Source organism: Salvelinus fontinalis, chromosome 9, assembly GCF_029448725.1.
Source record: "Salvelinus fontinalis isolate EN_2023a chromosome 9, ASM2944872v1, whole genome shotgun sequence".
Classification (NCBI taxonomy): Eukaryota; Metazoa; Chordata; class Actinopteri; order Salmoniformes; family Salmonidae; genus Salvelinus; species Salvelinus fontinalis.
Genome location: NC_074673.1, coordinates 42,675,384 through 42,692,565, shown reverse-complemented (window position 1 = coordinate 42,692,565; position 17,182 = coordinate 42,675,384). Strand labels below are relative to the sequence as shown.

Sequence of the window (17,182 nt, the reverse complement as noted above, 5' to 3'; positions counted from 1 at the left end):
AGTGTCAGTTCGAAAATACAATGTTTAAAAGCTAAATATTAATGTGAAAATGGTAAATGCATTTGTATTTTCAAATCAGTGTGCATGATTCATGCCACAATTAAATTGAACCTGCTCTGATCACCCTTCATAGTATCCTGTGTATAAAATAAGATTGTATATTCTTACAAAGTTGCACGTTTAGAAGGCAACAGGCAGGTCAAACTGACATTTTTTTCTGTAAAAATGGCAAGAAATAAAAAAGAGTTGACAGACACTAAATCAAGCGCACCTCCACTCATTGGTCCAGTCGGGTTGTTTTATAACCACGCCTTCAGATTGAAACGCTACTAAAGTTCTGTCTGGACAGGCCAATCATACTTCCTAATCATCAAACAAAGTTAACTGACAGACATATTATAAATAGTATGAATCTACATTTTTGAAAATGTCATTCTGTACTAATTACTGGGGCGAGCAGAGGCCTCGGTCTACAAATTGTGAAAGACCTGGCGAGAAGCACGGAGCGACCGACGACAATAAGTGACTGTGCGCAAACCAGCCGCAGCACAGGTAGGAGAACATCATGTTCAACTTGTTTTATGAATTTCCATCTAATGGGAATACACGTGTGAGGATATGTCTTGACTGTAAACCTAGGGATGCATGATAAAAGTTGTTATTCATCAGGATCTTCATACTATTGCCAAATCCTGCAAAGGTGTTTATATTGTACGGCTTGGTGAGTAACATAGCCAACATAATTATTATAACTTGGACACATAAAAGAGAGTGCAGTGTAATGCGGATGGATTCATTATTTTGTTGGGGATATGATCCTATGTGTATCATGTGCCTTGTTTGGTATTCCAGCAGATGGCGCAAAAGGCACTGTATTGGGTTTTGGCTTGAGGTTCCTCTCAGGGCTTCTTTTAATTAAAACATTCAAGTAACTTTGATTACATACTCAATTTTTTATGTTTCAAGTACTCAACAGAACATGAAGAGATACCAAACTGAAATAACCATTAACTAATTAAATCTTATACTCTTAAATTTAAAAAAGCAACAACAAAAATTGTTTGTTTCTTGTGAAGAATGTTCCTTTTTAAATGGTCATGCTATATCTTTGTTATCAGATGTTGTCAGCCAGTCATGTATAGACTCAGCATTTCACGAGGTGTCATCCATACTGGGAGGTGATGGGCTCAACTGCCTCATAAACAACACAGCCATCAGTTTATCCACTGACCTGAAGACAGTGACACCTGATGACTTTTGAGAGTAATACTGTTTCTACTCGTTTTGCCACCAAGGTAAATGTATTTGTTTCACCTCTAGACGAGCATGAATGAGATACCTCTTAATTTTGTTGGAGTACAGAGGATCTTCACATACCCAGGTTTTATGACCGGTTCCCTACTTCATCTAAGAAACCTACATTGTAACTGTTCAGATCACATTGTCATGTTTTTGACTGAGTTGTTTACGTTGTTGGCTCTTGTAGGCATTTCTGCCATTGCTCCAGGCAGCTGCTGCATGGACCACTGTAATGGGGATCAATAGGGCAGCTGTGATAAACATCTCTTCCATACTGGGCTCCATTAAGGCCAATTGGGGAGCCGGAGCAGCCTTCAAAAGCTATGCTTACAGGACCTCAAAGGTGAACAGCAACAGTAATTGTCCTTTCAACAGAGCCCATATAAACATTACAGGTCATCTCCGGTTGCAATATTGGCCATAGGATGTTTGGGTGTGAAGATAATTAATCTGTATGTGTACACAATCATTACATGTCCTGTCCATCTCATTTTGTTTACATATGTAGGCTGCCTTGAACATGGCGACAAGGTGTCTGGCCATTGACCTGGAATCTGAAGGGATTCTGTGTATAGCCCTTCTCCCTGGCTGGGTGCGCACTGACGTGGGTGGCCCATATGTGAGTGTCCCATACTCTTGGTTGAGGTGTTTTATGATTGGGTCCTTATTATGAACACAGTAATATATTATAATGTATATCTCAGTAAATTGACTGTTTTGCAGCATTTCCTGTCTATTATGGATTAGGCAGATTTGAGTGCGGAAGAGAGCGTATCATCTTTGCTGTCTCTGACAGAAAAGCATCATGGAGGATTCTTCGAAAACTCTGGAAACAAGCTACCATGGTGAAGCTCAACTTTGAAACAGTAACTTGTGGAATGTGTTATGTGCAGTTGTACTGCCGACAATTCACTGGGACAAAACACTGAGCAGAGATCATAGAATACAATGCACAATTGCAACATCATGCTGTTAGGTTGCTCTGCAATCTCTGATTTCTTTGTATTTAGTTGGCTTGAGAGAGAAGCTGGAGACTTGACATTTTAAATCTGAGTGGTTTGGGTTGTTGCACTTTCTAAGGTAATCTCACTGTTTGCATAGAACTATATAGTGTATAATCAATATATAGGAACAAAAAAGTCTTGCCATTTCAAAAAGTTTTATTCAATACATTTCTTTCAAATTATAATAGGAACATGTTTACTCTGTATAGTAGATTGTTATAAATCATGACTCCAGTATAATGGGATATGCACAGACACTGTAGTTTGCAGGCTTTTGAAGCGTAAAGAATAGATCAATGAATGTTGAAGTTGAACTAGGGCTGACTCATCTCTTCTGATGTGAGCAAGGATGGCAGGGTATCCAGAGCTCCGATTTCTGCAAAGTAGATGGGAAAAAAAACATTTGAGTGAGCACAGTCAGATGGTTATATCTGATTAGGACTATGCTAGTAAGTTGTTCTGTTCCAAATATGTTTGAACTATATACTGCCAGGAATCTGACTACAAATGTAAATAAAAATATGATAATTTTACTCTGGAACATGTCAACATAACCGTTTATGATATGAATAAAACTCCTGATGGAGTATGCAGTCATATATTTTGCTGTAATTAAACATTCATAACAGACATCATTAACTCACCTTTAAGTTGCATGTATGTTAAGAAGTCAATGACATTGTGTAATACATCCTCATCTGTTATTCTCAAGGAACCTGCAAAATTAGAGCTCCTCGTGAGGTGTAGAAGACGTATACTGAGTAAAGCAGACTTACTGTACTGCAGTACTCTAAACATTGTATTTGCCCTCATAGGGTCTATAAACTGTAGGCTACATGCCCTAGGTTTTACATGGCTGTTAGAGCTTCTCACCTGATTTGAAGTCATAGTCCCGGGGCATGTCTCTCTTACCAGCAAGGCCATGCTTGTCACTGAGCGTCCGGTGACCGTCGATGCCATCTGAACAACAAGACAAAATCATAGTTTGCACAGCTGACTTTCACCCATTCCCTAGATGAAATCCCCTTCATTGCACACCATGCACAAACACCACAGCCCTGCCTAAAGCCTCAAGGCACCCTTGTAATTTATGAGGGTGCATTTTTCCTTTTATCTGTCATGAGTCTGAAAAGCAACCTGCAGGGCTTGAGTCTCGGAATTGCTTTACAACTTATATTCACCAATGGAATAAGTGAAGGATAGGCACATACACATTTGAGAATGGAAACAGAACCTAAAAAGTAAAAAATATTAAGGAACAGTCCAACCACATGCTAAGAAAAAAATTCTAATAAAAACCAAGAAAGCTAGGCTAAATTAACGTTTGGAGAGTAATTTCATTCACTGTCCATCTCAGAGAGCACATTGCTTATGTTTTTAATTTATAGCCAAAAGGGCAAGGTGCAGACCAGAAAATGGTTGCAATACCACTCCCCTTTCACAACTTTAATAGAGGTTTAATTCAAGAGGGCTTGGAAAAATGCACTGAACAATCATGTAAGTGCACTAATTATCTGAATTGTAATCCTTGAATTTTTACCTTAACCCATAGCCTCAGTCATCACACATCAAGTATAATTAAATACTAAAACAACATTAGCATCATTGTCTTTGTTCTCAGTGCCTTTCTGAGATTTAAGCTCCTGTATGACAATTTAATAATTCATAAACAGGTAGAAACATAAACTAACAAAGGGACCATGGCCGTGATAAAACACCTCTGCTTGGTCGTTTAATACATTATGAGACATGAAATATGCTTAATCTGGAAACAATAAATAAGCACACAGAGCGATGCGTCACAGAGCAATTCCTCCATTGACTCCAATGTCCTGCAGGAGCTATCTTACATTGACTTAGCAGTTCTTCTCTCCCCCTTACGCTGGGATTATCCTTTATCTGTATTAGGTGATCAATACGACCTGAAACACAGGGATGATGGCATTTTACCTGAACTTACAACACTGACCTGTGTCTATAAAGTAGTGCACACTGAGTATTGAGATGTTTAAATTAACATTGTGCAGTTAACCACTTACCATCATTGGCATTCAGCAGACAGATTGGATTAAATGTGATATTTAAATAAATCCTCAGTTAAAAGTACAAAGTTGCATATGACAGAGGTACTGCATATTGCATTTGTGTTTGAAAATTAAACTAGTTTAGGACACATCCTCATTCTTTGTTAACAAGAATCCATTAACCTTTGGAATTAATAGGTTATCCTGTTTAAAGCAGATACCTTCCAAAATATTATAATATAGTGAATATAGTCCGGGATGACAATTTAAAAGTCCAATAATTACACAGAACATGTATGTTGGAAACCATCATGCCACATCACACAGCCAGGTGAAAGGTGAAAAAGTATACAATGGGCAAACAAATATGAGAAGAGCATGATCATTTAGATAGCACAGGTGTGTAGGAGGTTAAGACTATGAGAAAGGAGTTGACTGTTGTGATTGAGAGGCTGTACATGTATATATTGTTAATAAGTTAGAAGTGGGGTTGGGTACTTTCTAAATGTAATCTGTTACAGTTACTAGTTACCTGTAGAAATTTGTAATCAGTAACTTAACTTTTGGATTACCCAAACTCAGTAACGTAATCTGATTACATTCAGTTACTTTTAGATTACTTTCCCCTTAAGCTGCATTAGAAGAAGACAAAAATGTATGTTACCAATTGAACGACATCTATTGCAGGATAAATCAATGTTAAAGTTTACATAGCTGGCCATACATGGATGTTACATTTTACATTATGGGTTGGTTATGTATACTTCTTCTAACCCATCGCTTTCTACTGCATCTTTACATTAATGTATATCATTTATAAATCCAAAAATGGATATAGCAACTACAAATTGCCCCTTTAAGTCTATCAAAAGTGTGTGAGTTTGAGCATGTGTCCATTAGGCCTATGGATGTATTTTCTCATCAGCATGGATTAGATTGAGCAATAAAAGCCCTACATTTATTCCATAGGCTGGGATCCGCACTATGTAGCTGTTGCAGGAGCGCATTTTTCACTGGCTGTCCACTGGTTTCAAAAACAATTATTGATAGGCAGCTTAAATGTATTGAATTCAACCATTGTTGGGTTCAAATATACTTTTAGATTTGTGAACAGCCATCCTCAACATCCGTAAAGCGCAAATAGCTAAATGACAGCAGCAGTGTGATTTACATCACTGCGCTATGTAGATATCAATAATAGGTGATATCCGTATCACCGTAGACTACACCACTGCTGTCATCCTTACCTCCAAACATGATTCAAATTGGATAATCTTTGGATGCCGACAGCAGTCGCACCATTGGAAGACATAGCTTGGACTGTAGCCTACAAAAGCCTATTCCTGCTCTTTTCCCGCGATCCATCAAACACATTTGGTGTGTCATCATAGTGGCATCTGACTTGTGGTCAGACTCCCTCAGGTGGAACAAATTGAAACTTGACCTTTTTTTCGATGCTGATTTGAATGTCATTGAGCAATCAGAAGTGTCAAATACTTTTTTCGCAAACATCCTTTGTGAATTTAAAAGTAATTATCTAGTTTTTCAAAAGTATCTGTAATCTGATTACATTTGTTTTGCTTGTAACAAATTACAGTTACCGTTTTTTGTAATCCCTTAGATGTAACGTTACATTATGTAATCTGTTACTCCCCAACCCTGGTTAGAAGTCACTTACGAGGACCTAAAAGGTAGCCAGCACTGTTCAGTGTCCACCCTCGCTTCTCTTTAGCCTGCGATCACACACACACACACACACACGCACACGCACACACACACACACACACACACACACACACACACACACACACACACACTTAAATCAGATTCCTTATACACACTGTATACTCATCAGTTAACTGAACAAACACACACACACACCTCACACTACAGTATTTCACTTGTTAATAAATTACATTTTTTGAATGCCAATTGCTCAATTTGACTATATTGCAATAACTCGATTCTCTCAATGCCACGTTATGTTGTTATGTCATTAAAACGTTAATATAATTTGTATGTTGTTTGCAATAGCCTAGGCCTACTTCTAGTTAAAACAATGAGAAATTCACAGCATTTTAGACAACATTTTTCCAAATTCAATAAAACGTTGACCTACCGCAATCGCTAATCCAATTGTTTCTGACAGAGCTGCGCAAAAAATTAGTGATATGCAAACTACTCCAATAGACTTCTGCATCTAAGGCAAGATATAAAAAAACATTTTAGTTTTGGAAAATCTCAACATTTTAGAAGTTGAAAGTCGCAAAACAAACATTTATAAAGAAGTCTTAAATCTGCAACATTTATAAAGAAGTCTTAAATCTGCTTACCTTTAAAGTTTTGTTCAACGGTGGAAGAGAAAATATAATGTAAACGTTTATAAGGCTTTATTCAAAATAGGTATGCTCATAGATGAGGAGAGATCTTCAATGTCCATGTAGGGATTCTCGTTTGGGTTAGGATGATTTTGGTAGCCTTTTATAATCCCCAAGCAACAAAAAAAAGTGTAGGGGGATAAAGCGTAGGGGGGGTCTACCTGTTCCCTTAAATTCAGACGTCACAACCGCCTACCCCCTCCTGTAGGCTTAGTGTTCATGTCACGATGAAATTACAATAACTTCGTCATGTACTTTTTGCAACCTGAAACATTGAGTTGGACAATAGTTCTGAAAGTCGGATCAATTTTCTCATTAACAGAATCTCACGTGATATCATTTCTAGAAAAAACATTTATCATGTATGTCTAAACTAAAACTGCTATAAGATCAGTGAATCTAAAATATTTATTTTAGAGCCTCTCAGAGTGGTTAAAATGTCAAAATACAAAACCCTTACAGACAAGGAGAAAGTTAGAATATTTCCATGGGTTTGTGGACTGGTCCATTTCAATTATGAAAGCAGGAAATCCTGAATCAAAGGGCGATATCTATTTTGGGATAATACATTGGAACTTTTCTGTAGCCTTTATTCATAAATAGTTGCCATAAAATATTAGTTTGAAGGTGTTAAAATAACACTTTTCAGAAATGGTTATAGGTTACATCTATATGAGATCAATAAGAGGGATTTAAATGAAGTTCTTTATTTAATTAACAGATCAGAAATAATGAGAGCATGACTTATATGAAAATGTCATCCTATCATTGAGATTAACTAGTCATACTGGAGGATGGTAGTCACAAGCTACACTAAATAATAGACTAGAAAAGCCACTCTCAGGGCACCATGACCTTCCATTCCAATGACAGTACAGGTCAGCAGCCACCAACAGAGAGCAAAATGGGACAAAAACAGTGTGTAACAAAGGCAGGAACCTTAGGGCTCTTTGTAAAATGGTTTGTCCTTTTTTAGATGTTCGGTCTGATTCTGCAACAGGCATTGGCAGTTCTGAAAGTTCTTCTCTCCATTTGTCATTGGTCTGTGTGGGAAGTCCTCCATTGTTACAAGCATCACACCTTGGGCAATGTTCTGGTCCATTATGACATGAGGAAGGAACTCCATCCAAAGAACTCAATGCTGAAGATCTATGGCTGTCTCCTTTCACATTGATGACATGAGTATTTATCACACCACCACACAATCCATGTGTTGATGTTTTCTGCAGGGAGAGGTTGCTGAAGAGAAAATCAAGTTTTTATGAGCACTGTCCTGACTCAACACCTTGTATTATACAATCTACACTCCATCCTGTACCAACCACACAGGACAGATCTATTTGGATACAACCACTATTCCAGCTAAAGTCCAGGCCTACCTGCTTTCGATGTTCTTTCTTTGCCTGCTTTCGATGTTCTTTCTTTGCCTTGTCTTTAATTGCAAAGTCCTATCACAGCATGGCCTTAGCTCCTGGACTCCAGGTAGGTCTCTTGCACAGGTAGGGCTCTTGTCTGGAAGGAACAGTGCTATAACCCCATCCTTGGTAATTGCAACACATCCATATCTGCCGTCACTGTTTAACTGGACTCCGCATGGTTGTACTTTAGGGGAACGTGCAACTTCTGATGTAGGTAATGGTCTTTGTTGCTCCGAATCAGAGGTCTCTCGCCATAGGTCACAATGCGTTATTTTAGCAGACAATCCATTGGGCAACATTTCAACCTCTGCAAGTGGACCATTGAAGCCTGACAGTTTTCTTCCGACTTTCTACAATATTAAATATCATAGATGAAGTTAAGCAAAGTATTCCCAAAATACATTATTTGTATCAATGACGTCACGTGAGTCTGCATACATTTGCACTAACCCTTATTTTCTTTGAGACGCCATGCCCTCTGTGTCTCCAATGATCGCACATTTTTACAGTTATCTTACAAGCGCTAAATTAATTACACAAATTTGTGAAAGACTGCTTATTACAGATTATAGCAGTGGCTAAATGTCTGTTTTCGCAATGTAAACGGACAGCGTACTACTAGTCTTGCTTGTCCGAGACAGCTCCTGTGTGGAGCGCACTGTCGCGTAGCGCACTGGCTGTTCAACCAAAGGCGAAGGTTGTCGATTGTCGTACGATGACGTCACGTGATCATAAAGATCGAAACATCGTTCTAGCCTAGCAACGTTAAATTGAAACGTTTAAACTGGTCTCTCAGAAAATTGGATGAACTTCGAGAAAAAAAACGTTGTCTCAAATGCCAAAATAAATCCATGAGGTAAGTTTATTTGAGTAGTGTTTTTAGCTTGCTAACGTACGTTAACATAGCTAACGTTAGCTAGCTTATTTTGCCCACAGAAGCCGTTGATCAGCGCAGTGGGAAAGGGGCTCGATCTCGTAAAAGTGTTTTCCTAGCTACTGTAGCTAATCAGCTAACTGTTGCAGTGGTTGCCACGCAAGCTAACCAGCAGTGTCGTGTAGTAGCTAGTGATCTAAAGTTGGCTAACTAACGTTACATGTAGTTCAACTAGCTAACTTTAGCTAATAGCTAGCTAATATTAGCAATTTCTGTAATTAGCTAGCTAGCTACATTTTTAGTAGCTTGGCGGTAATCAGTATCGAGGAAGCTACCCACTGGGCAGTGGGCACACCACGTCATTTCAATGTGGATAATTGGGTAATATTTGGTTGAGACATTGTCTATCAATGAGATTACAACCTATATTCACCCACTCAAAAAAACAGCCAACAGTTAGTTATCACTATGATTTCAACCACCTAAAAGCACAACCAAATTACAATGGAAAAACAATGTCTGATTTTTGTTAAGTTGTTAACATTACCCAAATGTCTATCAATGCGCGTTTTGACACAACCAAATGTCAACATTTTAAAGAATCTGCTTCATCTAGTGCTTGAATAGTACCATCTGTGCCACAGACTTGGCTTGCTTTAATTCCAGTTTGTCTACAAATTAATCAAATCAAATGCTATTTGTCACATACATGTGCTTAGCAGATGCTATTGCTGGTGTAGCGAAATGCTTGTGGTTCTACCTCTAACAGTGCAGTAATATCTAACAATTTCACAACAATACACACACATTTAAAGTAAAGGAATGAAATTAAGAATATATCAACATTTGGGCGTGCAATGTCAGAGCGGCATAGACTAAGATACAGTAGAATAGGATAGAATACAGTATATACATATGAGATGAGTAATGCAAAATTTGTAAACATTATTAAAGTGACTAGTGTTCCATTATTAAAGTGGCCAGTGATTCCAAGTCTATGTATATAGGGCAGCAGCCTTTAATGTGCTAGGGATAGCTATTTAACAGTCTGATCTTTTTGGCCTTCCTGTGACATCGGGTGCTGTAGGTGTCCTGGAGGGCAGATAGTTTGCTCCCGGTGATGCGTTGGGCAGACTGCACCACCCTCTGGAGAGCCTTGGGGTTGCCCTCAATTGTGCATCTGTAAAAGTTTGTGAGGGTTTTAGGTGCCAAGACAAATTTCTTCAGCCTCCTGAGGTTGAAGAGGCGCTATTGCGACTTCTTCACCACACTGTCTGTGTGGGTGGACCATTTCAGTTAGTCAGTGATGTGTACGCCAAGGAACTTGAAGCTTTCCACCTTCTCCACTGTGGTCCCATCAATGTGGATAGGGGGGTGCTCCCTCTGCTGTTTCCTTGACATGTTTCCTTGATATGTTGGATTCAAGTCTCAATCAAAAATCAAACTTAAAGAATAGTACTAAATCAAATCTTACTTTAAATTAGACTTTAACTTGAATCCAAAATATAAATTATTAATTTGTAGGCAAACTGGAATTAAAGCCAGACTAAGTCAGTGGCACAGATGGAATTATCCAAGCAGAAGATACATCTCCTTCAAATGTTGATATTTGGTTGCGTTGACAACCAAACCCAATTCAATATCACTAAATATTATTACATTTGAAATCAACCAGAGCTTGAAACCCTAGCCCTATTGTATTGTCTATTTTTTTTGTTGAATTCTGTGTTGAATTGAAACAATAGCTGTTGATGACTTTGCAAATACTATAAAAATAGCATCATTGATGATATATGTTTGATAAAGTATGGTCACATTTCATTTGCTCTGTTAAACCTACTCTTTGGAATGACTTCGACAGCAATAGTGAATCTTTTTAGTTTTTTAAGTGGAGATCTCTCAACAATCTCATGATAGCACATTGGTTAGCTGGGCTTGGTTAAAACCCTGGATGAGAGACCAAAGGGTAGCTGTAGATAGATACATTTTCCAGTAGGATGTGCTGCCCAGACTGTTTTATATTCTTATAGTGTACAACGTTGTAGATCTGACATTGTTTTTAAGGTTTGTCTATGTTGAAATTTGGTAACCATGATGACATAATCCATGTCACAATACGCTGAGAAATTACATTGAAACAACATTGAGTCAACCAGTTTGTGCCCAGTGGGTACTCTGAAAATATAGCTAGCTAGTTCAAAGTAATTTTACAACCTACCAATTACTTTACACTGGAAGAAGTTAAGCTGCACCAGAGAGGAAGAGGCAAAGCGAGAGTATTTACAGTACTCCGGCCAAAATCTGTTCGCATGAGATAAGCAGACCAAGTGGAGATTTACATTTTTATTATTCTAATATTTTTTCTACATTTTTACCTCTTTTTCTACCCAATTGGTAGTTACAGTCTTGTCCCATCGCTGCAACTTGTGTACAGACTCGGGAAAGGCTAGGGTCAAGAGCCATGCGTCCACCGAGACACGACTCTGCCAAGCCACACTACTTCTTGACACACCGCTCGCTAAACCTGGAAGCCAGCCGCACAAATGTGTCAGAGGAAACACCGTACAACTGGCGACTGTGTCGGCGTGCATGCGCCTGGCCCGCCACAGGAGTCGCTAGAGTGCGATGGGACAAGGACATCCTGGCTGGCCAAACCTTCCCCTAACCTGGACGACGCTGGGCCAATTGTGCTTCGCCTCATGGATCTCCTGGTCGCAGCCGGCTGCGACACAGCCCGGGATCAAACCCAGATCTGTAGTGACGCCTCAAGCACTGCAGTGCCTTAGACTGCTGTGCCACTTGGGAAGCCAAGTGGTGTTTTTTTGTATGGAGGTCTATGAGAGAGTTTTCAATAATATGAGGCTTATTTGATCTAATATAAGTTTCATAATGTTTATGCTGTTACAAATAATGTACTGCTATAAGTGGATGCATGTGGCTTTCTGGGCATCTTTGAGAAAAATTACTTTGTTGTGCCTGTTGTTCACATGCGTATCTGCCCTTTCATTGGCTAGAATGGTCCTATCTGATTTCGCCTCCTCTCGTCTGCCTTCCATCTTTGAGGGCATGAATTTCCATTGTTGAATTTCTTGCTAATATAATAGATATTCCGATGGAATTGAGAAGTACACCACATCAGTCACTGGCTTCATCAATAATTGCATCAATGACTTTCCCCCCACGGTGACTGTACGTACATACCCCAACCAGAAGCCATGGATTACAGGTAACATCCGCACTGAGCTAAAGGGTAGAGCTGCTGCTCTCAAGGAGCAGACTACAAAGGGAAGCACAGCCGAGAGCTGCCCAGTGACACAAGCCTACCAGACGAGCTAAGTAACTATTATGCTCGCTTCGAGGCAAGTAACACTGAAACATGCATGAGAGCATCAGCTGTTCCAAACGACTGTGTGATCACGCTCTCCGCAACCGATGTGAGTAAGACCTTCAAACAGGTCAACATTCACAAGGCCGCAGGGCCAGACGGATTACCAGGACATGTACTCCAAGCATGCGCTGACCAACTGGCAAGTTTCTTCACTGACATTTTCTACCTCTCCCTGTCTGTCTGTAATACCAACATGTTTCAAGCAGACCACCATAGTCACTGTGCCCAAGAACACTAAGGTAACCTGCCTAAATGACTACCGACCCGTGGCACTCACGTCTGTTGCCATGAATTGCTTTGAAAGGCTGGTCATGGCTCATATCCCAGAAACCCTAGACCCACTCCAATTTGCATACCACCCCAACAGATCCACAGATGATGCAATCTCTATTGCACTGCCGTTTCCCACCTGGACAAAAGGAACACCTATGTGAGAATGGTATTAATTGACTACAGCTCAGCATTCAACATCATAGTGCCCTCAAAGCTCATCACTATTCAAATCAAAGTTAATTTGTCACGTGTGCCACCACAGGTGTAGACCTTACAGTGAAATGCTTACTTACAGGCCCTAACCAACAGTACATTTTTAAGTAAAAAATTGGTATTAGGTGAACAATAGATAAGTAAAGAAATAAAAAACAACAGTAAAAAGACAGTGAAAAATAACAGTAGCGAGGCTATAACAGTAGGGAGGCTATATACAGGCACCGGTTAGTCGGGCTAATTGAGGTAGTATGTACATGAATGTATAGTTAAAGTGACTATGCATATATGATAAACAGAGTAGCAGCAGCATAAATGAGGGGTTTGTGGGGCGGGACAATGCAAATAGTCTGGGTAGCCATTTGATTACCTGTTCAGGAGTCTTATGGCTTGGGGGTAAAAGCTGTTGAGAAGCATTTTGGTCTTAGACATGGCGCTCTGGTACCGCTTGCCATGCGGTAGTAGAGAGAACAGTCTATGACTGGGGTTGCTGGGGTCTTTGACAATTTTTAGGGCCTTCCTCTGACACCGGATGGTGTAGAGGTCCTGTATGGCAGGCAGCTTGCCCCAGTGATGTACTGGGCCGTACGCACTACTCTCTGTAGTGCCTTGCAGTCGGAGTCCGAGCAGTTTCCATACCAGGCAGTGACCACTCGCATTAACATCTGCTAACCAGGTGTATGTGACCAATAAAATTTAATTTGATTCGATGCAACCCATCAGGATTCTCTCTGTTGCAGCTGTAGAACCTTTTGAGGATCTGAGGACCCATGCCAAATCTTTTTAGTTTCCTGAGGGGGAATAGGCTTTGTCGTGCCCTCTTCACGACTGTCTTGGTGTGTTTGGACCATGTTAGTTTGTTGGTGATGTGGACACCAAGGAACTTTGAAGCTCTCAACCTGCTCCACTACAGCCCCGTCGATGAGAATGGGGGCGTGCTCGGTCCTCCTTTTCCTGTAGTCCACAATCATCTCCTTTGTCACTAAGCTAAAGGCCCTGGGACTAAACACCTTCCTCTGCAACTGGACTCCTGTACAACAACCTCTCCCTCAACAACCTCTCCCTCAACGTGATCAAGACAAAGGAGATGATTGTGGACTACAGGGAAAGGAGGACCGAGCACGCTGCCATTCTCATCGACGGGGCTGTAGCCACTTTAACCATACCTACATGTACATACTACCTCAATTAGCCTGACTAACCGGTGCCTGTATATACAGTAGCCTTGCTACTGTTATAGCCACGCTACTGTTTTTTTTTTGACTGTCTTTTTACTGTTGTTTTTATTTCTTTACTTATCTATTGTTCACCTAATACCTATTTCTTACTTAAAAATGGCACTGTTGGTTAGGGCCTGTAAGTAAGCATTTCACTGTAAATACCTGTTGTATTCGGCGCACGTGACAAATAAACTTTGATTTGATTTAGTGGAGCAGGTTGAGAGCTTCAAGTTCCTTGGCATCCACATCAACAACAAACTAACATGGTCCAAGCACACCAAGACAGTCGTGAAGAGGGCACGACAAAACCTATTCCCCCTCAGGAGACTGAAAATATTTGGCATGGGTCCTCAGATCCTCAAAAGGTTCTACAGCTGCACCATCGAGAGCATCCTGATGGGTTGCATCACTGCCTGGTATGGCAACTGCTCGGCCTCCGACAGCAAGGCACTACAGAGGGTAGTACGTACGGCCCAGTACATCACCAAGGCCAAGCTTCCTGCCATCCAGGACCTCCATACCAGGCGGTGTCAGAGGAATGCCCTAATAATTGTCAAGGACTCCAGCCACCCTAGTCATAGACTGTTCTCTCTGCTACCGCACGGCAAGCAGTACCGGAGCATCTAGGTTCAAGAGGCTTCTAAACAACTTTTAAACAAATCAAAATATATTTTATATTTGAGATTCTTCAAAGTAGCCACCCTTTGCCTTGATGACAACTTTGCACACTCTTGGCATTCTCTCAACAAGCTTCACCTGGAATGCTTTTCCACATATGCTGAGCACTTGTTGGCTGCTTTTTCTTCACTCTGCGGTCCAACTCATCACAAACCACCTCAATTGGGTTGAGGTTGGGTGATTGGAGGCCAAGTCATCTGATGCAGCACTACATCACTCTCCTTGGTCAAATTGCCCTTACACAACCTGGAGGTGTGTTGGGTCATTGTCCTGTTGAAAACAAATGATTGTCCCACTAAGCGCAAACCAGATGAGATGGCGTATTGCTGCAGAATGCTGTGGTAGCCATGCTGGTTAAGTGTTAGCCTTGAATTATAAATAAATCACAGACAGTGTCACCAGCAAAGCACCCCCACACCATCACACCTCCTTCTCCATGCTTCATCGTGGACCTCACATGTGGAATTAATCCGTTCACCTACTCTACGTCTCACAAAGACACGGCGGTTGGAACCAAAAATCTCTAATTTGGACTCATCAGACCAAAGAACAGGTTTCCACTGGTCTAATGTCCATTGGTCGTGTTTCTTGGCCCAAGCAAGTCTCTTTTTCTCATTGGTGTTCTTTAGTAGTGTAGCAATTCGACCATGAAGGCCTGATTCACGCAGTCTCCTCTGAACAGTTGATGTTGAGATGCGTCTGTTTCTTGAACTCTGTGAAGCATTTATTTGGGCTGCAATTTCTTAGGCTGGTAACTATAATGAACTTATCATCTGCAGCAGAAGTAACTCAAACGCATTAAGAAGGTTAGAAATTCCACAAATTATTTTCTAACAAGGCAGACCTGTTAATTGAAATGCATTCCAGGTGACTACCTCATGAAGCTGGTTGAGAGAATGCCAAGAGTGTGCAAAGCTGTCATCAAGGCAAAGGGTGGCTATTTTGACTAGCTAGCTAACTACTGAAAACACTAGCTACCAATATTTGAATTTAGCTTGTTGAACAACCACCAAGCTACTGCAAAATGTAGTTAAATTACTAGCTAGTTGAATAAGCTTCATGTAGTTCACTACTCCCCAACACTGAGTAGTTGAACTAAATTCAAATCTAGGTAATGTTTTCAGTAACCTAGTTAATTACTTTTTTTTGCTATGTAGTGGTGTAGCTAGATACTGTACTATATACTACTTTTTAATGTTCAAAAATAAATAAATATGAGAGAAGTGTTTAATAGACTAAATGACAAAATTATCTGTTCTTGCATTTCAGATTTACACAGTACATATGATACTTTTCAGGAAGTAGTTTGGATGTATTCAAAGTAACTTCAGTTAAGTAAGCTATATTTTTCTTGAGGGTAGCTTTAGTGTAGCTTAACTTCTTTCATTGTGAAGTACCTGGTAGCTTGGAAAACTATAGGCCTATTTTCAAAGTAGCTTCCCCAACACTGCTAGCCAGACCTATTTTGTCTAACCACCAGATATCCAAAAGAAGCCTGATGTCTTTTGAACAGTTTGACCTGGCTGTGTATCTTTAACGTTAGCTAGTGTGATTTGTAACCCGTCCGAGCCTGCTGACAATGCCCACCCGTTGTCACCGATGGGTGCAATAACCTTTTTTCTGTCCCTCCCTCCCAGCCTATCTGCATGCAAAAATGGCTTTCCTACACACCGAATCCCATTCAGGAATCAGTAATATGACGTCTGATAATGACACCAGCCTCATGCCCTGGATTCTTTTAAGTAACCAGAGTCAACCAGGGATCATACTCACTGTGTTTGGAGCATGTCTCTTTGGGGGTAAAGTTAGATAACTAGCTAGACCGTATACACTAGTCACTTCTTGTGCACAACCCAAAACTAAATGTAATATGTAATTGCAAACCATGTCAGTGCCGTACAAATATACACTACCCCTACAATTACCCCTGTGTTACCCAGATGATCCGAAATCCCTCACAAACATGAAAACGTTTTTTCCCTCTGGTTTCTACAGCTGTTGTCAGAACCCTCTTGCAGACTCTGAAGCTGCCATATACTGTACTATTAGCCCTTTGTGGGATGTTACTAGGAACACTCAGTTTCCAGTATCCAGAGGTATGGACATACAGTTGAAGTTGGAAGTTTACATACACCTTAGCCAAATACATTTAAACTCAGTTTTTCACAATTCCTGACATTTAATCCGAGTAAAAATTCCCTGTCTTAGGTCAGTTAGGATCACCACTTTATTTTAAGAATGTGAAATGTCAGAATAAAAGTAGAGAGAATGATTTATTTGAGCTTTTATTTCTTTCATCACATTCCCAGTGGGTCAGAAGTTTACATACACTCAATTAGTATTTGGTAGCAATGCCTTTAAATTGTTTAACTTGGGTCAAACGTTTCGGGTAGCCTTCCATAAGCTTCCCACA

At 40.2% G+C, this 17,182-nt stretch overlaps 1 protein-coding gene and 1 pseudogene across 2 annotated transcripts; one reads left to right on the top strand and one right to left on the bottom strand.

Annotated features, from left to right (window-relative positions):
* The first annotated feature begins 437 nt into the window (after nucleotides 1–437).
* On the top strand, nucleotides 438–2,900 carry LOC129861833 (C-factor-like; annotated as a pseudogene).
* On the bottom strand, nucleotides 2,442–6,803 carry LOC129862643 (galanin peptides-like). Of its 2 annotated transcripts, XM_055934501.1 has the most exons (7): nucleotides 6,661–6,803; nucleotides 6,447–6,527; nucleotides 6,006–6,060; nucleotides 4,154–4,225; nucleotides 3,177–3,263; nucleotides 2,948–3,019; nucleotides 2,442–2,679 (listed from the first exon to the last, which is right to left on the bottom strand). In XM_055934501.1, exons 2-7 carry the CDS (start codon nucleotides 6,525–6,527, stop codon nucleotides 2,618–2,620), a joined length of 429 nt encoding a protein of 142 aa, XP_055790476.1. In that variant the 5' UTR covers nucleotides 6,661–6,803; the 3' UTR covers nucleotides 2,442–2,617. The 2 variants fall into 2 exon arrangements, with proteins under 2 accessions (XP_055790476.1, XP_055790477.1); XM_055934502.1 differs by lacking the exon at nucleotides 4,154–4,225 and having other exon boundaries at nucleotides 6,661–6,802.
* Nucleotides 6,804–17,182: the final 10,379 nt, after the last annotated feature.

What these genes read in the sequence shown, in the direction of transcription:
- LOC129862643 (XM_055934501.1), bottom strand. Translation starts at nt 6,527, where the DNA reads ATGCAGAAGTCTATTGGAGTAGTTTGCATATCACTAATTTTTTGCGCA. An exon ending in AGAAGAACTGCTAAGTCAAT is followed by an intron (nt 3,264 to 4,153) that starts GTAAGATAGCTC and finishes CTTGTTGTTCAG; the next exon opens with ATGGCATCGACGGTCACCGG. An exon ending in AACATACATGCAACTTAAAG is followed by an intron (nt 2,680 to 2,947) that starts GTGAGTTAATGA and finishes TCTACTTTGCAG; the next exon opens with AAATCGGAGCTCTGGATACC.